This window comes from Homalodisca vitripennis, chromosome 3 (assembly GCF_021130785.1).
Source record: "Homalodisca vitripennis isolate AUS2020 chromosome 3, UT_GWSS_2.1, whole genome shotgun sequence".
Taxonomy (NCBI): Eukaryota; Metazoa; Arthropoda; class Insecta; order Hemiptera; family Cicadellidae; genus Homalodisca; species Homalodisca vitripennis.
Window position 1 is genome coordinate 111,637,056 of NC_060209.1, and position 25,156 is coordinate 111,662,211.

Sequence of the window (25,156 nt, forward strand, 5' to 3'; positions counted from 1 at the left end):
GGTACAGGCTATCATGTTAAGTTTTTCACTTGTTACAGCAAATGTCTTAACCGAAGGTGATGTAGTTCGATCTCTGGGAAGTATTGAGCGAGCCATCAGAGCTGCAGAAGCAGATGTGGAATCACTGCGAGAATCAGGGGAAGAAAATGAAAGGATTCTACAAGAGAAAATTGATTCTTTACGTGAAGAAAAGACCAAATTGGAGCAGTCGAGACGATTGAAGAATCAGTTGATACACAACAATAAAGAGGATACCAAAAAATTGAAGTTGGAGATTGATGAGGTAAATAATTTTCTTCAATTCTTTTTCTTAATTTATTTTAATCGTACAAATTACAATTTATCATAGTTATAAACAATTAAAAGTGTAACATGACTATGTGGACACACTGTATAACAAATAAAGTAGCTAGTTAACTATGACTATGCACACATTTCCCCTCAATATAGCATAAGATTTGAGTACGCTATACCATGTCTTGTGTAACAGGCTTCACTGAGGTTGCATGCTAAATTTCAAGTCTATAACTTGGCTCATTTCACTCTCGTAATGCACCGCGGACAGACAGTCAGTCAGATAAGAAATTTTACTGGTCCCAGGCAGACAAAAGAAAAATCTGGCAGCCTACTGAGTGAGATAGACTGACAATGATCATGGATAGACATGCATCTTTAACAAACTTATTCTTATCTATGTACAACAGGAGTTTCATGCAAAATTTGAAGTCTACAGATGAAATATTTCTTGTAGAACATTAGAATTCATGTGTTACTAAGTCACATGTTACAATTTCAAATTGTAGCCTACTCATTTTGGTTACAAGTTTATGTATTATGTTATTGCCAACATGGTTACCCATTTCACTAATGTAAAAATATTCGATAATGCTCAAGCCAAATGCCATTGAGTGACATGCACCATCATCAAACTTTATGTTGTCTATATAGAAATAAAGGTTCATACAAAATTTCAAGTCTATAGGTCAATTGTTCTTGATATATCTTGCAGACAGACGGAAATGAATTCTTTCCAACCTTTTGAGTAATAGGCTTTGCTAATGCTCAGCCAAAAATATGACAGACAGAAATGATTACTAATTGAATTACCTAAATTCTAAGACAAATCACTTCAAAATTAATTGTGAAGGAATATTGCTTTGAAGATTAGTATCATTGAACCTCTTCAAATGTTCTGTCTATTTTGCTACTAATTTGTGTATAGTGAAGATTGTTCATGAAAAATTTAAATATTAACCAAAATATGGTTGACTTAATTAGTCATTAATGCAGATTTTTACATGCTTGGAGTTTAAATTTGTTTGTTATATATTTACAGTGTTTTCTCATTTTATATTTCTTCTTTACAAACTTGATCCTAATTTATTGATACATTTATTTCTGTACCCCATTTGTTCCTACATGTCTTGTTTGCTGTTTTCTTGAGTTAACCCTTCAGAGGTCGCGACACTGTCTTTTCCACCGGGGTGTTACATTTTTGCTTACAACTTTTGAACAGAACTAGTTTGACGCTCCACCCCCCTTATACCTTCAGATGGACTCGCCCGCAACCAAATCAAGTGGCCACCCCCACCCTTCCGCCTCTTCAGTCATCAGCCGTACTGCCAACGTTGTATAACCTGTCATTTCCACCGTGCGCGACCTCTCGCTGTATCTAAAATTGTGATTGTTCTGTGTAGTGTATTATTGTTCGTTATTTTCATTTTGATGTCAATATGAATAGAAATGAAGAAGAGAGACTTGTGAATTTGTTGAACAGTGTCGAAAGGGAAGAAAGACAAGACGAGGAAAGACTTGTAAATCTAGGTGCTATAAGAAGACAACTTTTTCTTGATGAGCCCGTTGTCGCTCCTATTGGTGAACTGGATTCCGATGATGAAGATGAAGATCATGCATGTATCAGTGCAGGAAGAAGACATAGCGTCAGAACAATCAGGAGAGGAAGCGGAAGTACCGTTTTTGGAAGCATCTCCAGAATATACAGGTAAAGATGGAGTAACGAAATGGAGTGTTCACTGTCCTAGACAGAATGTGCGAACACCTGCTGCTAACTTAGTCCGGCGATTACCAGGTGTAAGACAAAACTTTGATTTCAAAACCCTGTTGCTGCTTGCAGGTTGTTTTTTACCGATGAAGTGTTAGATAGCATTGTAACCTGCACCAACCAGCGTATACGAAAAGTTCGTCCTAGGTACACTCATGAGCGTGATGCGGCTGACACATCCAGAAATGAAATAGAAGCATTCATGGGACTTCTGTATATGGCAGGAATCCTTCGTGCTTCTCATTTGAATCTATATGATTTATGGGCAACAGATGGTACAGGCGTCGAGTTTTTCCGCAACTGTATGAACTTGAGAAGGTTCAAGTTCTTGATCAGAGTGTTGAGATTTGACGATGCTGATACTAGGAAGCATCGGAAGAGGCTTGATAGGCTTGCACCCATTCGAGATCTGTTTGAATTATTGGTAGAAAAGTGCAAAACAAATTTTTCTGTTTCTGAGTATCTTACAGTTGACGAGAGGCTCGAATCTTTTCGAGGTCGTTGTAAATTTCGGCAGTTTATAAAAAACAAGCCTGCAAAATATGGTCTGAAAATTCATGCTATGACCTGTGCAAAAACATTTTATACCATGAATTTAGAGGTTTATGCTGGCAAGCAACCACCGGGTCCCTTTCGAATACAGAATTCTGGTCTTGCTGTAGTTTCCAGACTCGTCCAGCCTGTGAGTGGTACTGGAAGAAACATTACCACGGATAATTGGTATACATCCATACTCCTCGCCGAGACTCTCAAGAACGATCACAATTTGACTTTAGTGGGTACCCTACAAAAAAATAAAAAAGAAATACCACTTGAGTTAATAGATACAAGGAATCGTCCTGTATCCAGCAGCATGTTTGCCTTCAAAGATGGAAAAACTCTTGCTATCGTACTGCCCGAAGAAAAAAAAGTTGTTCTTCTACTGTCTACCATGCACCACAGTGACGAAATTGACCCTCAGTCTAGAGATGCTAAAAAGCCTTTAATTTTGACCTTTTATAATTCAACTAAAGGAGGGGTGGATGTTGTTGATGAGTATAAGGCACGGTATTCAGTTGCGAGAACAAGCAATCATTGGCCGCTTACTATCTTTTTCAGTCTTCTAAATACTATTGGGCTAAATAGTTATATTGTATACAAACACAAAAGAGGAGACTTTGACATTGTCCGAAGGGAATTCCTGAAGGATCTCGCCAAAGATCTTTGTTTTAATTATTTGGTAGCTTGTCATGGGGAAGAAAGACTTCCAAGGCAGCTAAAAAGAAGCATCACACAAATGCTGGGACTTCAAGAGGAGGAGAGGCCGCAGCCTGCAACAAATCTTGAGGGACGTTGTGGTATCTGCAACTGGAGAAAAAACCGGAAAAGTAAAACTACGTGTCACATCTGTCACAAGTACATTTGCAGGGAGCACACCGTGTTTACTTGTTCTCAGTGTGCAGAAGAAGATGATGATGATTCCACAAGTGACTAATTGCAACTAAGCTAATTTCTTACAGGTTGTAAGATTTTTTTACAATATTTTTATATAATACAATATAATTTATTACATTATTTTTATACTAGAAGTACATGTTTCTATATTTAAATTACATTATTTAAGTATTGTTACCTAATATTAATGTACAAGTATTTTTACCACAGTACTTCATTCTGTTACAATTTTGAAGTTTGTTTTGATAAATACAATACTTTTACAAATATTTTTACGATTTTACAATAGTAATAATACTTTAAAACAAAGTTTACATATTACTCATCATGTTAAATGTAAGTTTGTACAATAAAACTGTAAAATGTGTTCGTTTCATATTTTCTTATGAACCTGGTGGAATCCACTGTGCACGACCTCTTACGTAACTGTTAGTGACGCGACCTCTGTAGGGTTAAATGTACCTAAATTAATGTTTAATTATTTTTATTATTCTAGCTAAATAGATCCAACTGTTGTAACTGTTACTATTGTGATATAATCTTTACTCATACTTTTTAATTACATTTTACTCATTGTGTTGTAATAAATATGTGGTATAGGTTAACCAGTCAACAGAGAAGTTAAACAGATTGCAGAAACAACTAGAAAAGGTACAGAAATCTGCTGATGATCTGAACAAAGCTGTTGACTCGGATCAGATGGAAAAAGATATAAAAGATTCTGAGACACGTAGAGACAAGTAAGATTAAATATTAAAATTCCACCTTAGTTCTTAGACTTACACCGACAGCCAGTGTCATAACTAACATCAAAGTCTTCCAGTCAAGATATGTAAAAATCAGCCAAAGCAGAACATAGTTTGAAGACAAAACAAGCAATAGGATGCGACAAAACAAAAATACTTGTAAAAATTCTCAAATATTATTCAAGAGTAATAATAGAAACTTTAGAAATAATCAAGAACGAAAATAACTTCGACTAAGAAGTTAGTGTGAAATTGTCTGAAAACTGCCAACCGGTGATAGATGAGCCATATTGATCGTACCTGATCGGTACTTGGTAAAGCTTAAGCCTCTCTCGTGAAAGTTTTGCCCCCTTCAACTCGACTATGAAGATGATTAATTATTGATTATTTCGGTTTAACATCTGTTAACTGAAGATGGCTCTCCACAATGAGTGTGAAATATTTCAAGGAGGTAATAGTGTATGCAACTTTTCAATGTGGTGTGAACTGGAAGACTTTGATGTTAATATGTGAGAGGTTGTATCTCCGTTCTGGACGTGAGAGGTTTAACGTGTTCATGACGAATCCCCATTGGGTACACGTGGTCTTTCATAACTACCATTGTGTACCCGATTAGGTACACACCAGGCTTTCGTTAAGTGTGTTCTGCACTCGGTGGGGTACACGTTGCTATGCATTTCCTTATTGCGTTTTTATTGTTTGCCTGTCTTGGTGGTTTTTTTAATTTGATCTCGTGTGTAAATAAATGCCTCAGATTATCGCATACCCTGTTGAGCGCACGACTGCTTAATTTGTAAGGTAAATTAATTTTTTATTACCCCTTGGGGTATACGGAAAAATATTTAAAAACCTGTTAAATTACCTTAAAATGAAACCGTGTGTCAATAAAAAAACATTACAAAAACGACACAATTTAGTGTAAAATTTGGACTATGCCGGAGGTTGTGCGTGAGCAAATTGCTGCACGTGCTTATTAAGCATTTTAATAACAAAATTGTACTTCTAAAGAAAATGTGTCTAATAGAAAGAACACTTGCTAAATGTATTTTGAAATTATTTTAAGTGAGAGATTGTATTTATACATTTAAATGCTTGTATCAGGAATATTGTCAAATTGAGTACAGGAGACAGCAATTTTTTAATTATTTTGAATACAAAATGAGTAAAAGACCAACAAGTGTCAAGGTCTGGTGAATAAATATTGAAAGGAGCTGGTCTCTATTTATATACTTTTATCTAAATGCTATGTTTTTTAATGATTGATGGAGTAATAAAAATGGCCTTTTTATTTAATTATTTATCTACTAAATACTTACTGTCTGATCAATTCAGTTCTGAAATCTCATATTATTTAGCAGTTGTTAGGTATTTTCATATTTTATCAACATATAGACACAAGCTGTTTTTCCTAATATAAATGTATGGACTCATATGTTTCCTCTTCTCTTTTAAGACAGATTCTACCCAATTGATGTTACGTAGCCCTAACATTTTCTATTGGTTACATTTAATTCCTATATCTGAGTTAAATCTAAATGCCTAAAGCATTTTATTGTTTGTTTTTACCATCATAGGTGGGAAGATGAGCTAGCTGTCCTGGACAAGGAGGTACGGCAACTGCAGGAAATCAGTCAGCTTCAGACTGAACTTAACATCCAAAAAGATGCAAAGGCCCTGAAAGAAGCTGAAATACGTAAACTGTAAGGAATTATTTTAAATAGTTTGCTGCAAGTGGAGCGTGCCTAAAATCAATGAAACATGCCAGTGTATGGAGAATAATTTGCCATGCACAGTGGCAATCAGACCTAGTAGACTTTTAGTACACCCTGCTGAGATACAAATACACTGTGAGCTTATCCGCTGCACGTGCTCAAGAGAATAGATAACATCTTTGAGTTTAGGTTTGCTGGTCCATGAATGACACCCAGTATTTCTAGTAGTATGTCAAAAAGCTAAATAAAATCTTTGGTCTGTGGGGAACAGAGTGTTGTGCATCGCATAGTGTGCCAATGTTAAAAATGGCATGCTTTACAGTGCATTTGTAGTGTATGGGTCTCGTAACTATTAAACAATTAAGGCCGCAATAGAAATAATAAAAAATGTTTTGTAATGAATTTAATAATCTATAACAAATTTATGAATACTGGTGACTATTATTATTGATTTCATCCATATCTAAAAACATTCACTTGATAAATAAACAAAAAACAATTATCAGCGTGGTATTGTACTAATCACTTAACGGATCCATGATGAATATTTTTAGCCCAGAATAACTCCATGGAATGATTCTGCGATACAAGGTGAATGTATCACATTGTCTTGTAAATCTTTATAACTGATCATAAAAATCTGTATATAAAGATGGATATCAAAGTAAAGTGAAGCAATTCAATCCTGGAATATTCTAGGTACAACCTATTTATCTTTTCTGTTGCATGGAATATATTATAGCCTGAAAGAAAAAACAAGCATGTCTTGTTATTATCTGAAAATGTAAAAAGAAAAAACACATTTGTGGTTCTCTGTTCACAATAGTAAACATATAGAATAGTCATTCTTCTTTAAGAGGAGAACATTGTTCATAATGTTTGTTACACCTTTAGGTTACAATTATTTTTGTGTTTTGTATTATGATTAAATATGAACTGTTACAGGAAGAACAAGACTGAGGACAGTTTATTACATCTCCTTGGCAACATTCCTGAAACTGGTATCAAGCATCAGTTGCAGTCATGTATTGATCGACTGGTAAATGATCTATTTTACTTTTTGAGTTTTTAATTCACTTTTACAACACCAGAAAAAATCACTGTATTACCTTACCTTCATGTCATGAAGGTCAATAACTAGATCAGTCAACCGGATTTACTGGTATTTGTACATCAGTGTTATTATTAATTGTCTAATAACACTAGCACAATTGTCTTAAATTTTTAGTTATATCTATTTTTCACTTTAAAATCGATAAGAAATCCAGTTTTAAACTAAATTTGTAAAAATGGGTGTTCTTTGAGGTTCTGTTTTGAGGCATCATGTTTGTAATTGTCGTTAGTGACATTAAAATAACTTTAAGCATGCCTTGTTTTGTTTATTTTCAGATGGTATATCTCATTTAATGATTTATTAAATAAAACAATATACTGAGTAATTGATTTAAAGAAGTACAATATTTAATAATTAAATACCATGCGAAAAAATATATTGTGCCTTCTTTACAAAACGCTTTACAAATATTTCAATGTGAAGTATATGTTCACTGCATAAGCTAACATAAAAACTGTGGTGAATTGGTGAGAAATTATGTAATTGTTACTTTGGTATGTCTGAGTGTTCTTCCAGTTATATAATTAAGCGTTGTTAGAAAATTCTATTTAATCAACAAAACTGTGAATGTGTGCATGTAAGCTACTTGATATTGGCTTACCTTGACATTGTGGGACGACATATTTACATTAGGTAAAGGAATAAAAGCGGAGGGATTGAGCACTAACATGACTCAATAAACCATTTGCTCTGTGGCTACAATTTGAGGAAACAAAAGAATGTAGTGAGCCCATAACCTCTCATTTAGTGGGAATTTTCTTTAAACTATAAGCATCCTAAAAAAAAACTTAGATGATTGTGATGAAGTGTTTACTTTTTATTTAGCCCATAAATGAATTATTAATCACATCTGCTTTAAGATTCTCTTTAACCCTTTGGGGTCAGCCTGAACATCATCTAGTTTACACACGAGTGGGCAAGCTGTGTGCAGGACAGTGTCTGAAAAAGTGTCAAATTTTTACTGTTCATTTAATAAAAAATAAATTGAAAATTCTTATTTTTTTTATATAAACAATTTTGTTGCTTTGTTTTTTGATTTAGTGTGTAAATACATTCAATCAGGAATTATAACTAAAATATGCTGATAGAAATCTAGTATCAAACCAAAATTACTTTCTTTATAAAGGAAGTTTCACAAATTATCTATCCTATTTTTCCTATTGTTTATTATTATTGAAATCATATACAACCTTTAGTACTTATAATTCTATAGTTTTTTTAAATTGTTATACTTTTAAAACTGGTAGTTTAGTTTTTGACAAAAAAACATCCTCTTCAATCCAATCAACTAAGTAATAAGTAAGCTAGATAGATGGAGGCAACTGGAACAATGTACTGAGGGTGAGATTTGTGCAAAATCCTACCGGCCAGCCAGGTCTGGACAGCGTCACAACTCATGGGAGATCAGAGTCAAATACTGACTTTGTTAAAAACAATGTAATACAAAAATGCAGTTAAAATTATTGGGATTCAAACAATGCTCCAGTCTAAACATTCCAGAATATTATGGGAACGTGGAAATGTACAAATAAAATTTGTGTTTAATATTTCAAGAAAGAGAGTTAGTTCCAATTTTTATGTAGTTTATTATTATAGCTTGTGATCACATGATTACTGATTTTATTATTTGATAGGTTTAGTTTAAGTTGAATTCATCAGTAATCCACATAGTCCCCTAATTTTGTAGTATTAGCTTCAAACCTGTTTTTATCATATCAGATATATTATAAGACTTGTCAATTTGATTAAAATTGGGTTTGTCAAGATATCAAAATATTATAAACTACTTTATCACATGTTTAAAACTCGTGCATATATCTAATGATGAGACATAACAGTTCTAAAATCAGTAACATTACCTTAGGACGGATCACTGACAGATTTAAGGTAAATTAAACATACATACAACTGGGTTTAAAAAATGATTATTATTCAGCTGATCGAATTCTACAAATAAGAAACCAATGTATTTTATTGCTCAGGATGGTTACAATAGTTTTTTGAGTTAATCTGACTTGCACGTTTTGTTTAGGCCCATGATATGCGCACAAAGCAGTCAAAGATTGTGGAGAAACAGCGTCAGCTGACCACCCTGGAAGCTGATCGCAAACATTTAAGAGAGAAACACAAAGAAAAAACTCGTGTTTTATCCCAAGATCAGGAGGAGCTGTACGATGCCTGTGAAAACAGGGATTATGAAGCCGTTCTGGCAGATGTCACTAGTCAATTACTTGTTGCCCAGGTAAGGATTAATTGGAAAACATGCACAACAAATCAACACATTCAATTAGTGTTGAACGTTTATTATACATTTATGACCTGCAATATTTCATAAATGTGTTGCAGGATGATAAAGGAACATTGAAGGCCTCAGAGTTTATGTTTGGAAGATATGTGGAGAAATTGAAGAGAGATGAACCCTGCTGTCCTTTGTGTCACAGAGGCTTTCAAGAAGTTCAAGAATCTCAAGAACTTATCACTGAAGTAAGAGACTTTAATTTTCTTGTAATGCTTTTTTTGTGTATGTAGTTGCAGAATATTTGGACTTATATATAATGTATAAATAAGCCTTGTAATTTCTCCATATTAAGAACATTGTTCTATCTCCCATTACCATTAATTTTAATAATTGGAAGTGAAAATATTTTTATTCATAAAAGAAAATTAATTATTCAGAATAATGTCACAAACAATAATTAAAATAATTTGCAATCTTCTTATAACTAATATTTAATTATTTATATTGTTGGTAATATGTATTGACTAATATTTTTAATATATTGCTAAATTTACATAAAAAGGAAACATTTTACATAAATATTTGGATACCTTGTAAAGGTATCAAAAAACTTCTACATTTAGAATTGGTTGACATTAGATTATCCTGCAAGACTTCAACATGTGGGATGGATCAACAGACTAACTTAGTCTGCAAGACTTCCACATGTGGGATGGGTTGTCGGACAATCTTAGTCTGCAAGACTTCCACATGTGCGATAAATTGATAGACTAACTTAGTCTGCAGGGCTTCCACGTGTGGGATGGGTTGTCAGACAATCTTAGTTTGCAAGACTTCCACATGTGGGATGGATTGACAGACTAACTTAGTCTGCAAGGGTTCCACAGATCTGGTGGTTATTAGGTTGTATCTACTAAAATTCGTGTAATTACCTCGGGGAGACATTGTGGTGTTTCTCCTTAGCAGCTGTTGAAATGTAAAATTCAAATATGTAAGAGCATGGTCCACTGTTATTTCTATGTGAAGCTACAGCTCTTAAAGATTAACATACATGCAATCCATTGTTAGTTTATGAAAAATAGATATTTTATTGTAATGGAAAGCACTGTGGTTTTACTCACAGCTTTTGGATGTATTCTCGTGTGAGAGCCAGTACTTTATTTTCTGGAAAAAAAGAAGAAAATCCATACCAGGTACCTGAAAGTAAATCATCCATCATCCTTAATGGTTACTTCAGACAGTAGGGCTTGCACCTACTAAAATCCTGTACATTATGTTTTTCATGCTGCAGAAGCAGTGACTACCAACAGACATTGCTTCTGCCACTGTAGAGTCTTCTCCATATTAGTTTTTCTCAAGTAGCTATAATTCTTTATTTAAGGTTTATTAATAATGACAGATAATTTGAAAGGATAACTGGTTTTGGAACATTTGCCTTAGTTAATGTTATAAAAACAACACTATGTTTCGAAGATTAGAATCCTCATCTTCAGTTAACAAAAAAAGAACTTTTAAGATAATAAAATTAAGTATACACAAAGATTTTAAATTAGTTGGTATGTATGAATGAGCTGGTCTGAGTAATGATTACAACCTTTTTCAGGTTTATTAAAAAAAGAAAAGGATATAATCCAATTTCCAAAAAGTAGTGTTCTATTTTTGTTACTATTATGATTGCAAATTTTTAAATTAGCTGTTAGCTATAATTGTTTAACTTGTAACAGATTATGATGTTTCTACAGGCTTTCCTCTTTTTTTTATATGATAGACAATAGACAATGTACTTTATTTGCAACAATCATAGAGAATGGCATTAGCGTCAAAAATATAACATCACATTATAAGAACAAATATTAGTTGTGTCAATATTATTATATGTTTATGTCAAAAGTTCTCCAAGATAAAAATTCATTTATGGAATAGAATGGGTGTTTCAACAGCCAGGTCTTCAATGTTTTCTTTATGTTTTCTTGGGACTTGATGTCAGCAGGCAGGCAGTTGAACAACTTCGCTCCCATATAGGATGGCTTTTCTTCAAATTGAGCAGAATGGTGTTGGGGAAGAGCGAAGTCTGCAGCATAGCGAGTGTTGTGTTGGTGTACATCACGGCCACGGGTGAAGTTATTCTCATGGGCATAAGTTATTACACTGAGTATATAGAGTGATACTACAGTTAGAATTGAGTGATCAACAAAAGCAGTTCTACAACTGTCTCTAGACTGCAACCCAGCTAGTGTTCGTATGCACTTCTTTTGTAAGATTAGGGTTCTTTGTATATTTAGTTGCAGTGTATTTAGTATTCTTTGTATATTTTAGATATAAGCCTTTCCTTTTCCTGCTGCCATACCTACAGTGTATGGACCTTAAAAACAAATATAAAAAGATTTAAATACCTGTGTGTTTTTGTGTGTTGTATACATGTATCTTTCCAATAATTATAAGAGAAATGTCCTGTTTTTTATTTTTACCCAAATGTTGATGGTTTTATAGCTAGAGGGCCGGATGCAAGGCTTGCCAAGGATGATAGAAGAAAAGGAACGAGAGTTGGAACAGTTGCAAGAACGGCAGAGCAGACTACAGCAATTGAGACCTACTTACCAACGTATCAGTAAATTGAAGAATGAAGAAATACCTGCTCTTCAGTTAGTTGAAAATACTTAATTAATTTTTAAGTTTTACCATTTATTCAGTTAAAAAATTATAAATTCTAATAAATCATCCATCTGAAGGCCAGTCAGTTGTTTCCTCTAAATTACGGAGTTGAACAGTAAAGTACAAGATGTAAATTACTATTTATGAGATACAAACTTTTGGCAGCAAATAGATTCTTCTGTCTTTAATTTTCTAATGTAGGTTTTGTTTAAAATTTTATGGCTAATGTTGGTTTTTATCATATAGTCTTAAGTGTTTGTCTGTTTTCAAGTTCTTATTAATTCCTTTGTTTTAATGTTTTAAGTTTAAGAACTATTTAAAACATTTCTTCATGAATAAACTTTGAATACTGTTTTTTATAGTTACTAGCAGTTACTCGTGACTTCACACGTAATTTCATAAGTTTTGCTCCTGCACGAAAACTTCTGGTTCGAGTGAATTATATTTCCGATGCCAATTTTGAATTTGCCTTCTTCCCTCAATCAAGAAAATATGCTAAAAAGTGTATGTTTATGGCCATTGTAATTTACTATGTTCTTAGTATTTTTTGTTTCATACTTGATTTTGCTTTGTTTCCCGATTAAGAAAATATACATTAGAGATCAGAGAATCCTATTTCTGCCAAAAGACAACTAAGATGGGTTTTATAACAGTTTTTATTTTTTTTATATCTAGTACTTAATATTTGATTATTATAGTCTACACCTAAGATCTTAAGTAGTGAGTCCTAAGGTGTGCAAGTGTTTCCTGAACTGACCTCAAAAAACCTTTGTTTAGCCTCATCAGCCAGTTTGTGAACTGGATGTTAGTGTCTCTAATGAGCTTACCCATATAAACTATTTCCCAATAGCTTGGTAGGCATTTGACTTGCTTATAGTACAAGCCGACTTAGTTTTAAAAAAGTGCTTCTTTGAGCAATCTTTCACCAATTCGTCAGCTAGTTCATTGCCCCTAAATATGACAAGTCCCAGAACCCAACTGAAGTGTAAAATGAATTATGACTAGCTAGAACGGATAAAGTCTTGAAGCATTCCTATAGCAGCATTAAAAAGTATATTATTTCAAGATTTGTGGCCTGGCTATCAGTAGCATATATTTCAGTCTGAAAGACCGCAATGCTCTCTGACACTTGCTGAGAGCCGTTCTGGGAAATGAACTCCACACCAAACACACACTCTGTCTTCCATCTAGGAGCCATCTATGTACCAAACTAGATCACCTTTATCTAACTTTATTCCTTTTCCAGTCCTCCCGAGATCGGATGGTTACATCATAGTGTTTGCTAAATACAAACTCTTGCCATAGTGTTTGATATGTAATATTGGATTATGTACTGCTTTAGCAACAGTGGGTCTTGTGGTAAAAGTCCTAAAAGAACTTCAAGTGAACCTGTAGGGCTGCTTCTAAAAGTTCCTGTTATTAACAGACAAGCCAGTCTTTGTAAACTGGTAAGTTGTCTTTGACTGAGGCTTGCTCTGCCTTTGTCCTCCAGACTAGCGAACCATATGTTATTTGGGGTCTTATACACAGTACAAGTTATTGTCTGGTGTCTGGTTTGTCTTGTCAATCCTAGGTCTTCAATATTTTAAACTTAAACTATATTAAAAACATACATAAAAAGTCATTCATAAAAATAATTTTAATACTGATTTTTATAGTGTTATAATTATATAATACTAGCTGACCCGGTGAACTTCGTTTCACTTACCTCTTGGCCATGTCGCTACCTTTGTTAACATATTTACATATGTACTTTATCAATTTTACAGAGTTACAAAATTCCACATTGATGTGAGTTTCAAAAGTTACGGCACAATCCAACGATTATCTACATCAAAATGTTGTCCTTTTATCTTCACAATTACAGATCGAACACCGTCCTCAACTGATTGCCGACGATACAACGGGTAACCATCATTTCCCGAGATGGTTTCAGCAATCAATGCTCTAGGGTATCGCTTAGAACACTTGCCGTCGACCATACAGGGGGAGATGTTGTTGAAAACTCCGCAAGGTCCATGTATCATATGTTTACTTACTACTGCATGCAATTTTGGGTCAAGTGTTTCATCGGGAATCTCGGCTGAAATTATGGAATCAATGTCTTCTGGCCTTAATTTATCAACTAACCAAACTAATATGTGCGCATGTGGCAGACCACGCTTTTGCCACTCAACAGTATACATCCAACAACGTACTTGGCCATACACACGATGCTTTATAATGAAATTCATTAAAGATTTGAATTTTTGCTTAAACACTCTGGCAGTGACGTCATGCCTATAAATTGGTGTTTGGCCGTGTAGCAATTCTTTCTTAATTTCCATCCATTGTGGGTTACAGGTGAATGTAATACATAGGTCTGGACGGCCATATTTTCTAACATACAACATCGCATCTTGCGCGTATTCGTGCATGTGGCGCGGGCTTCCAATGTAAGTGGCCGTCAAAATTGTAATTTTTTCCACATTTTCTGCATTTGCAACGGCATTAATAGCATCACGAATCTGTATGAATAAAAATTCATAGAGCTGACTTTTTTTTTGGTTTCAGCACCTGGAATCAGAAATGATAAACAATGACATTTTTGCATACATTAAATATAACACATTTATTGTCAAATTATCTTCATTATCATATCGGACAAAAGGCAATCAATACAGGTAATCAATTTAAAGCTTTCTGGTAAACTATATTTTTTGTCTTTTTTTGCGGTGCGTAAACATATAAAGATATACTTTACCATGTGTAACAAAAATCTTCGACATAAAATATTGGGTGCTGTCAGGCCCAAACACGACAGTACTTTATTTGCCATCAATAAACACATATATTCTATCATGATCAATGTCTAATTGTAAATTTCCGCATTAATTAGTAGTGTAGGATTTGAAGTTTGACATCGCACACGATGTAGCACATCCTCAGACATGTCATCCCTATATTTCATCCACAAATCTTCCGGATTTGTAGGGAAACATGTGGATATTATAATCGCAAACAATGTTCGAATTTGATGTGGTGAAGATATATGGAATCCTTGAGCGTATTATCCCAATGTAAATCATCCTCGAGTAACTGTAATAGCTGACACACCTCACGGTAAGTAGCACACAGATGTCCATCAACTGTTCTCAATTGTTGAAACGATGTCGGACCACGAACATTCACCAATAACAATCTGAGATAATAACATTCAGCGTTATTTGGATGTACTGTATTTGTCGGCACTATAATCGATTTCTGGATCGTAGGAGAATGCTGCTCGTTCCAGGTTCACAGGAGCATTGCATTTGCGGAATCGGTCAATTTCCTTTTCCCGGGCTCGCTGCTGTTGTGATCGATGTGCCCGAACCCGTTGCATTCTTTGTCTATCCAATTCATTCTGATTTACTGTAGAATGCAAATGTGCCATACCAATACGACTGTTATCATTATCAGTCTCTTGCTGGTCATCAGTGTGATTAGCGCGTGAGGTAGCTCGCCGCACATTCGATCTACTTCGACGACCTATGTTAGGTCGTTTTCTTCTCGGCATACAATGTTCTGCTTACAATGTTTTCTTGCACTAATAATGTTAACCTATAATGGCGACAGCTGTTTTACCCATAATTGCATGCAGTAGTAAGTAAACATATGATACTGAGACACTTCGTCATTTGTATTTGTTACAGCTGTTAAACTAATTATCGTTACATAAACATCAATCAAACGTTTGACAGGTAAGAACAGTTTGTATGGGAAAATCAAATTGTCGTTTTTAGTATTTTCCTTGCAATTTTGTTATATTTTCTCATCGTTTGAACCTTCCCTGGACTTCCACAAACATTTTAAGACCAAAATTAGCCAAATCAGTTCAGCCGTTCTCGAGTTTTAGCGAGACTAACGAACGGAAATTCATTTTTATTTATATAGATTTAACTACTGTAACTAGTCTCCATGTAATGATTGATAATTCTCTATGTACTATCTCATGTTTATTGAGAAATAAAGATCTACTGTTTCTAAAACTGATACTGTCCGTACCAAATCTGGATTTTATTTTCAAATTGTTAACAATTTTAAAATATTACAAAATAGCAAAAAAAAAAAAAATAATCATAGTCTAGTATATTTAGTATCACAATTGTACTTATATAACTGACAGAATAGTTAACAACTCTGTCCCAATCATAATAATTCTGGGTTCTTAAGTGTAACTGGACTCTATTACTTTACTGTGCTGAGACAGAACACGCAGTGTGCGAAGCCTGTTGCTCAGACACACTCTGTTATTGTTTACTTGTTTACTACCTCATCTCCAGAATAGAAATAGTTTATTATAAAGTATTTTTACTTTTCAAAATTAATGATCCACTCCTTTCTATTGGTGATAAGTCAAGAAGTCTAGATGCTTGGAAAGTGTAATATTACATTACTTGCTGATCTTGTAGCTTTTTTAAAATGTAATAATTAGAAAAAACACAATAGTCTCTTTATGGTAGAACAGTAGTTATCATCTTCTTATTATCATCATCATTCCTAAACCAAAGAGTTCAATAAACCAGAATATCAATTGGTAACAACATTTATTTAATACAACTTTGAAAACAACAAAACATTACAAAAGATTGCAATCACAAGAATTACCAACAATGCTCAGCTGTTTACCTATCTCAATTCTGCCAATATATGCTCAGCTTATCATCAATGTTCAACTGTTTATATATCTATCTCTATTCGTTCTAGAATGTTCTGGAATAGGGGTTACTGAATTATACATTAAAACACCATGTTATCCTAATAATAATGTAGCCTACCTACGTTAGAGTAATAGTTATAAATATTGCTTTCAGCTAAAGATGATAAAGCAGCGTGAGGTCACTTATGTATTACAGTGGCTCAGTGGCGACCAGGGCAGCCCGAGGCTTTTATGTGGAAGATACAATAATAATTAGTAATTAATTATGTTATTTCTTTTGTCTGCCCAAACCAGAAGTCAAATTGAAGCGACAGAGACTCGGTTGGAAGCAACCAGGCAAGAGTTGACCACTCTGCAGACTGATCTGGTGGGCCCCCAAACAGATGAAGCCATGGCCAAGAATATCCAGGGTGATGTAGCATTGTTGGACCAACAGCAGAATGAACTTCGCAAACTGGAGAGGGAAGTGAATAAACTGCAAGAGAGACTTCCCCAAGGAGGTAGATTTATCGCCTTACAATATCATATTACATTGTAGAATTATTTTTGAGGTCTGCCTGTAGTTTAGGTGTAAGACAATAGTTTTTTAACCAAGTTGACCATTACTTAATTTAATATTCTTCAAGTGTAATTATCCATTTTTGCAACTTTTACGTAGTATTTCTCATTTTTTTTATATACCAGTAATTCAAAAGTGTTTTTAAAAGTTTTTATTACCTTATTAATATTTAAACAAATGCTTAAAAATTGTAACAACTGTATTTGATGGAATACTAGTTAAAAACGGTACAGTTTTTAATAATATGTACAGTAACATTGCGGATATAGTGGTGAACTGCCAAAATTTCTAGCCAATTCAAACTACAATACATAAACATTTCTTGGATGTTATCGAACAAAACAATTCTAGTCTCTCAAACAGTGAAAGGTTTCAAGATGGCAAGTATTTGGACATTTGAAAAATCACGACATAATACTATTTTAAAAACCATGTATTCTATAAAGTATTAAGTATGAATTAGTGTCTCGTTAAAATCATCAAAATTCTATTATCTTTTTAAATCTTCCATCAGCCATAGTTAATATTCAATTTGAAAGAAACAATATATGTGCTTATTTTAAACTTTATATGTTTCAAGGTGCTTTAAAAATAGGGATGAATTATTTTACAAGATTAAGGGGGGTCCGTACCAAAAATTTCATTTTTTTGAGTTTTTTGGTTTTTTTAGTTTTATATTCTACAGAACCTCACCTTTTCAAAGATGTGGCTTATTTTCTTTCTATCTTTATTAGAAGTTATTGAAAAGAAAGTTTTTAGAAAGCATTGCAACCAATTTATGGTGAAAGAGGCGCAGCCCCGCTGGTGGCCCACCGCTTTAATCATATTCATACATACTACTACTATTCTTGTTTCCTTATTGTTATGTTATGTTGGCTACCCTGCTTTTGATGTATATTTTTGTCTCTGTCAGGTGTACTATTTGTCATGTGATCTTTGTTTATGTGATGTCAGTGAGAGTGTTTCTCAATTTGTGTTGTTTACAAAGTGACAGTTTACTTATTCGAGTTTTGTGAATATTAGTTGTTGTTTCAAGTTAACATGGGAAATAAAACAGAAAAATCGGGGAATCGTTTTCAAGTGTTTATTCCAAGAGAAAGCATGTTGGAAAGACTAAATCTAGCCTTGATAGATCTTCTGAGGCTATGTATAACCTCAATACTGAAACTTTGCCCAGGCCTACCACCAGCACTGACACTTCTGATAATCCTACCACCCTAGTTCTTCTGTTAGAAAAATGAAAGTTCAAGGTAATTTTGAATACTATAATCAGAAGAATGAGGTTTTAGCATATGACATATTTGATTTGAATTCGCTTGCCGAAGCCATAAATGAAATCGCAGGATGCAGTCGTTGCAAGCACAAATTGATTTTTGAAAGGCGGTCTGTTGAAGGACTTGCAGTAAATTTCTCAGTGTATTGTCCAAACTGTACAGACAAAAAAAGGTCTATTGACAATTGTAATAAAATCACTGAAATATCAATGGAAAATCTGTAACTCTTTACGACTTGAACCTACGTCTTGTGCACGGTATGCGCAGCATTGGCAAAGGCCACACTGCAGCCCAAATCTTGTGTGGCACTCTAAATCTTCCTCCTACTCCAGTTCATTATAGAAAACATGAACAAGTTTTAGGCACAGTAGCAGAAAATATGTGTAAAAAAAGTATGAGAAACGCCGTAGAAGAAGCAGTGAGCAGTAATGATGGGGACCGACATAACTTATGCGTTGCACTAGAACGTTCATGGCAAAAGAGAGGCCATGTCTCTCAAAATGGCATTCTTTCTCTAACATCAGTAGATACAGGGAAAGTACTAGATGTATCTATCCTTTCAAAGTTTTGTAAATGCCCAAATAAGTGTGAAAATGTTCATGTAGTCAGCTGTAAAGCAAACTATCAGGGTAGCAGCGGAGGAATGGAGGTCGCTGGCGCTTTAGAGGTTTTTCGGAGGTCAGAGCCGGAATATAATGTTCGCTACCTCAACTACTTGGGAGATGGAGACTCAAAGGCCTATGCATCAGTGAATGAAGCTCAAGTTTATGGAGAAGAAATAAAAATAAACAAACTTGAATGCATAGGCCACGTGCAAAAGAGAATGGGAACACGTTTACTCAAAATAAAAAGTACGTCGGGTAAAACCCTCCTTGAAGATAACAAATCTATGTCCGGAAAAGGTCGACTTACTACTGCTGCTGTTCATCAACTGCAAAGTTATTATGGACTGGCTATACGTCGGAACACATCAAGTGTAAGGGAAATGAAGCAAGCAGTTTGGGCTGAATTTTTCCACGTCTTATCGACTAACGAACAACCCCAACACGAGCTTTGCCCAAAAGGAGACGGAACGTGGTGTAAGTTCAACCAGAGCTTACTTGATAATACTGAGTATGATCATAACAAACACTTTCATTTGCCAAAAGCTGTTATGCTTGCTATCAAGCCAATATTTAGGGATTTGGCTGATCCTGAGCTTTTGCAAAAAATGTGTGAAGGGCAAAACACAAAACCCAAACGAATCATTGAACAATGTGATTTGGTCTGTAATACCAAAAAGGGTTTTTGTTAGCCTACCAGTGCTAAAATATGGGACTTATTTAGCTATAAGCACATTTAATAATGGCCTGATAAGTAGAGTACAAATAATGGATGAGCTTAAACTTTCTCCTGGTAAAAATTTGGTTGCTGCAATGAAAAGACTTGAGAATAAGCGACTCAAGAAAGCCGAATTAGCTGCAAATGAGCTTGAGAAGAAAATCAGGAAGGCTAAGGCATTGAAGAAAAGAAAGTTAGAGGACCAATTTGAGCAGGATGAAGCAGACAAACCAGCCTACAGCACTGGCAGCTACTGATGTTACCAAGTTCACTGTAGGTTAGTACAACGATTTTTTTCAATCGCGTTTTCCCCAAAATTTGTATTTTCTAACTTTGATGTAAGTTTTTCTCAGGACCTGTTAAAGATATCTTTATGAAATGTTCACTGTGTGTTTGTTTTTAGTATTTACTAGTCACTAACACAAGGATTTTGTAAAATTTTAATTTTTGGGGCTTATAAAAATTAAATTTCTGAATTAAAAACTTGAAATTTAACACAAGTTTTTAAAAAAATTTTGTAGAAAAATTAAAAATACAAAATAAACAAAAATCCTTGTGTCAGTGACTAGAGTATTACATGATTAATAAAATAAAATAAAACATTTCAGTGTAGGTTCAACACAACTCTATAAAAATTACATATAATTAACATTACGGATATAGGCGAACAGACCCCCCTTAATGCAATAGATATCAAGCTGAGACAGTTAGATGTTGTTTGTTCATTTTAAACCCTGGGAGAGATTTTTCTTCTTGAGAAGCAAGACTTTGGTAGGCAGAGCCTTAAAATTCAGTCTGGTTTCATCCACGTTATAAACATATTGCAGCAAGCAATATTGAGAAGAAATTTCTTCCTTTCTCAATAAGAACAAGTTCCTTTAGATAATTGGCATTTGTTTCTTTGTCAGCTAACAGCTTCTTCCCAGCAATCATGAGCTGTCTAATTCCTGGCTTTTTCTTCCAACGATCCAAATAAAACCATAGCTAGCTGAAAATGAAGGTTCACCATCCATAAGCTTGTTTAATTGAGGCGCCTTTTCTTTTAAGAAAGGACCAGAAATATGGATTCCTTTCTGTCTCTGTTGAGTGAACCATAAGAATAATGCCTCATCAAGTTTTCCGTATGATGACTGTTTATTTTGCCATTTTTCAAGAGTTTTGCTCTTGAAGCAGAACAAAACTGCATTTTTAACACAATTCTTTTTCCAGTCGCCTGTCATTGCTTTTCCGACACCATATTCGACTGACAATTAACTAGAACTTTCTCCTTTGTCTTTGCTTTTTAACACTTTTGTTGTATACGAAGAATGACTTATTTATTTGCCAATTTAATGTTTAATAGTTGACATCAAGGACCAAGAACATAAGTAAAAAAGGCACAGTCACTTGGTTAAGTAACTCAACACTCACAACAAACCTTCACAAGTAATTTGTTATAAGCATTCACTCTACAGTTCATCAAACAACGCTAGAGTGAAGAGTAACATAAATACGACTAATGAGTCATGTGTTTCAAACGTGAGAGGGGAACTAAGAGTCACTGAAGGTTACTGCCTGCCTTCCGATTTTCACTTGTTCATGAGCTGATCAACGCTGATATTCATGAAATCTGTCTATTCCGAATTCACACTAATCCGAACAATGTTTGGTCTCAATTAGTTTGGATTAACGGGACTCTACTGTATACTCAATCGAAATTTTAGTTTTGTATTGGATTAGTTCTTTTTTGTTTTTAGTCTTGACTCTCCTTAGTATATAATTTTGAATTAAATATGAAACAAAAATGTACCGAGGTGTTTAATGCCAACCCTTTTTTTCTGCCGAACCAGTGACATCCTTTGTATATTGATTTAATATATTGGTTAAATTAAAAAAGGACAATATATTCCTATCTTTGACAATACATGATTTTATAGTCTATTTCTTCATTAGTTTTTGCCTATCATCGTCAAATAATTTGTACATGTATTTTGTAGTCTTGCATTTCATTCTCTTCTTAGTCCTCATTTTAACTGATCGGTAACAGGTTCAGGTAGAAACCTGAAGGATGCTCTCAGTGAGCAGGACAAGCTACATAAAGAAGTACAGATGTTGAGGAAAAGTTTGCAGTCCCTACAAGAAAGGCGGAACCGGCACAACCAACAGCTGCATCAACTGCAGTCAGAAAAAAATTCTATTGTAGAACAACAACTGAAGGTAATATATTCATTACTAGTTTTTGAATAGGTATTTATTGAAGATGAATACGTTTACTTGTGCCTTGAGGTCACCTAAAATAATTTCTTATGTGGTAATTGAAACTAAATTTCATATACTGCTACTATTATCAAAGATATTTAATCTACTTGAATGTAAATTATTTTAACAAACAACCATTTCAGAACAATAATAATTTTTTTATTTAAGAAGCAGTCATGTTGAAGTGATGTTGTAGTAAACAATAATAGTATAATCTGCTTTTACACCGTCGTTATACATCAACCAATGTACAATGTGTGATGGTTTTGGTCATCAGAATCAGTTTCTCTTTATTTACAGTATCATTAAGACATGTAATGACATCCAATAGAATTTTTCAAATAAGTATGTCTTCATGTTTCTTGCTTTACAAATTAGGTTTTTTAAGTTCATAATATTCTTACACGAAATACAGAGGTCATTCCACTAACCAGTCCTGAAGTCTTCTCTTGAGATTTTTCCCACTGAGCTTTTTCAGGTGCTGTGGCAACGCATTGTACATCTTGCATTCTGTGGATGATGGCTTCTTACATTATCTTACATAATTAATTTAATCCAACCTTAGTTACTAATGATGTTTACTTGTAGATTCAAGGGGGAGTTCAACAGAAGAAACAGTTAGAGGACAAGTTGTGTGAGTTACAAGCTCAGGAGATTGTGCTGTTGGAAGAGTTTGACCAGATCACTGACCAGATACAGCCTGTCAGTGACAGGCTTGAGGCAGCTATCAGAGAGAAGGAACAAGCTCGCTTGGCTCACAAGCAGAAATTGGATACAGAGAGAAACAGAGTAAGTCATCACATTACAAGATTAATAACTATTTAATTCACACAATTAGCAATCTAATTTAACAATAATAATAACCTTGTTGAGCAGAAACACTTGGTGCAGGGTCTTTTACTTCCATAGAGGCATACTATACTAAAATTTATTTGGCAAAAATTATTTTCTATATCTGTTTCCACTGTTGAAATGGAAATCCTAGTTGTGTAACGCTAATTTACATAAAATGAGGGCAATTAGTTTAATAATTTTGAGAATGCGCTTATCATTGTTTAATGTAGTTAATAAGATTTATTGACAGCAATTACTTTTAAAATGCTTTGAAATTTGGGATTAAATATTAAGTATAATTTCTTGGAAATTATACACAGCAAAGTTGGTTTAAAATTTAAAGCATTCTTAACATCTTGAGATTGGAAAAACATAAACAAAAATGGTTAGTGGTGAGGAATGGCATAAAAAACATTCAGAAATCGTGTAGCATTATCCACTTATTAAAAAAATAAGTTAATTCCAACATAGTGAAACCATAAAAAATTCAATAATGGTTCCACTATGTTGGAATAAACATGTTGTTATTAACATATATCAGTGATTATGATGACTAAAAAATGTTAACTGTATTAAAATGAAGTGTTTGCTATCCAATTATCATTGGTGGTAATTTGGTATCCATGTCTGAAGAATTGTATAGTAAATTAGTGAAGGTGGGGAAACAAGCAAACAAACATCCCATTGTCCATTTTTTTCAATCAGTGAAATACATTATAAACCAATTTTAAAAATTGTTTATCAGTGCCGTTAAACAAGTGAGATAAAATTTGTTGTTTGATTAAATGTTGTTATATTACAGGTAAACAAATTGGTTAGGCAGTGTGATGACGTTCGTAAGATCCAAGAATCAATAACCAAGTATGAAAAGTCAGGAGGCGCAGATCGCTTGTCAGCCACCAAGCAAACTATCACTCGTCTTGCAGGTGACAAGGAAACAGTGTTAGAAAACAAAAAACAACTGCAGGATCAAATAAATGAAGTGAAAACAAACTTGAATAACCAGCAGGTAATTTATTAATAACAATAATTGCATGATTAATAATTTTAATATAGTTTCAAATTAATTCCATACTTATACTTACTTATTTGATGTCTTCGTCTTTGACTGGTATAACCAGGTAAATTGTGTCAGATTTTGTTATAAACTTTTGGCAGTATGTTTAACAATTTTGTCAAGTATTTAAAACAATATACACTATTTACAATAAGTTTATGTTGGCAGGACTAGATCAGTGACTCATCTTCAAGTTTCTTGAAAACATAGATAGGCCTACTTTTTAGTCTGAACCACATGGCTTCCGTGAACTTAGTAGTGTTCATGTTACTGATGCTTTCTGGTAGGCTGTTGTTTAGTCTGACCGCTGCTATTAGAAAGCTGTTTGATAATTTTTACAGTTTACATTGTAGGGTGTTTAGATGTTTTGCATGGCGAGTGCTGTAACCATGAACATCTTGTGTTCTCCCAAACAGCGATACATTCTCCTTTATATATGTAATCGAGAACACATTTTACATTTTAAACAAATTTTTAAAATAGAGAACAGTTTTCTAGTCTTTTTATAATTCATTGTTTTATGTTATAGGTTCGCCAAAGAGAGTTAGATGACAATTTGAAACTACGGCAGAAAAGAGAAGAAGAGAAAGGAGTAAATGAAGAGATATTAGCATTGTCAACGAAAATTGGTGGTATGGACTTGCAAAAGGTTATTAAAGAAAAAGAGGACCTGAGAAAACGTGAAGAAACCATATTGAGAGATGTAAGTTTTTAAGTTATTACTTAATTATATGTTTTTTATTTGTTAATTGCAAACAATTAATATATAACAATTTGGTGTATGCATTTGTTTAATTTTTTAATGTTAATTTTCATGGAATGTTAATGATTTATTTTCATTGAATGTTAATGATTTATTTTCATTGCAGTTTCCATTTATAAAGAATTAAAACAAGACTAAATTTATTAACTTATGATAAATAATATAGCTATGAACTTAAGTTATATACGTGCATTTGCTGTTAGTTTATGTCTTGCAATCTTGGGACCAATGTATAATGTTACAACAGGTTTTGAAATTAAGCGAGGTCATAAAAGGATTAGAATTATTGCCTAGTCAAAAAATACTAGAATTTTTTGTTGATAAACATTTCAATTTAATTACGAACTATAAAACTTGCATTATACAAGAAATGTTTCCATTTTATTTGGTTGTGATTAACACTGAATGACACAAGGTGGGGATTAAAGTAAAAAATAAAGTTGTTTTTACTGTGTACGAATATGTAGTTAA

General features: G+C 33.8%; 1 protein-coding gene across 5 annotated transcripts in view; it reads left to right on the forward strand.

Annotated features, from left to right (window-relative positions):
• LOC124357313 (DNA repair protein RAD50) overlaps nucleotides 1-25,156 on the forward strand; it is a 77,889-nt gene that overhangs the window by 28,497 nt on the left and 24,236 nt on the right. For all 5 annotated transcript variants that reach the window (XM_046808982.1, XM_046808984.1, XM_046808985.1 and 2 more), the window contains 12 exons: nucleotides 39-283; nucleotides 4,097-4,236; nucleotides 5,817-5,942; nucleotides 6,900-6,993; nucleotides 9,101-9,310; nucleotides 9,415-9,552; nucleotides 11,798-11,949; nucleotides 16,935-17,140; nucleotides 21,820-21,989; nucleotides 22,620-22,820; nucleotides 23,668-23,874; nucleotides 24,452-24,625. In XM_046808982.1, coding sequence (XP_046664938.1) covers nucleotides 39-283; nucleotides 4,097-4,236; nucleotides 5,817-5,942; nucleotides 6,900-6,993; nucleotides 9,101-9,310; nucleotides 9,415-9,552; nucleotides 11,798-11,949; nucleotides 16,935-17,140; nucleotides 21,820-21,989; nucleotides 22,620-22,820; nucleotides 23,668-23,874; nucleotides 24,452-24,625 — 2,063 coding nt within the window. The remainder of the gene's footprint in view (nucleotides 1-38; nucleotides 284-4,096; nucleotides 4,237-5,816; nucleotides 5,943-6,899; nucleotides 6,994-9,100; nucleotides 9,311-9,414; nucleotides 9,553-11,797; nucleotides 11,950-16,934; nucleotides 17,141-21,819; nucleotides 21,990-22,619; nucleotides 22,821-23,667; nucleotides 23,875-24,451; nucleotides 24,626-25,156) is intronic.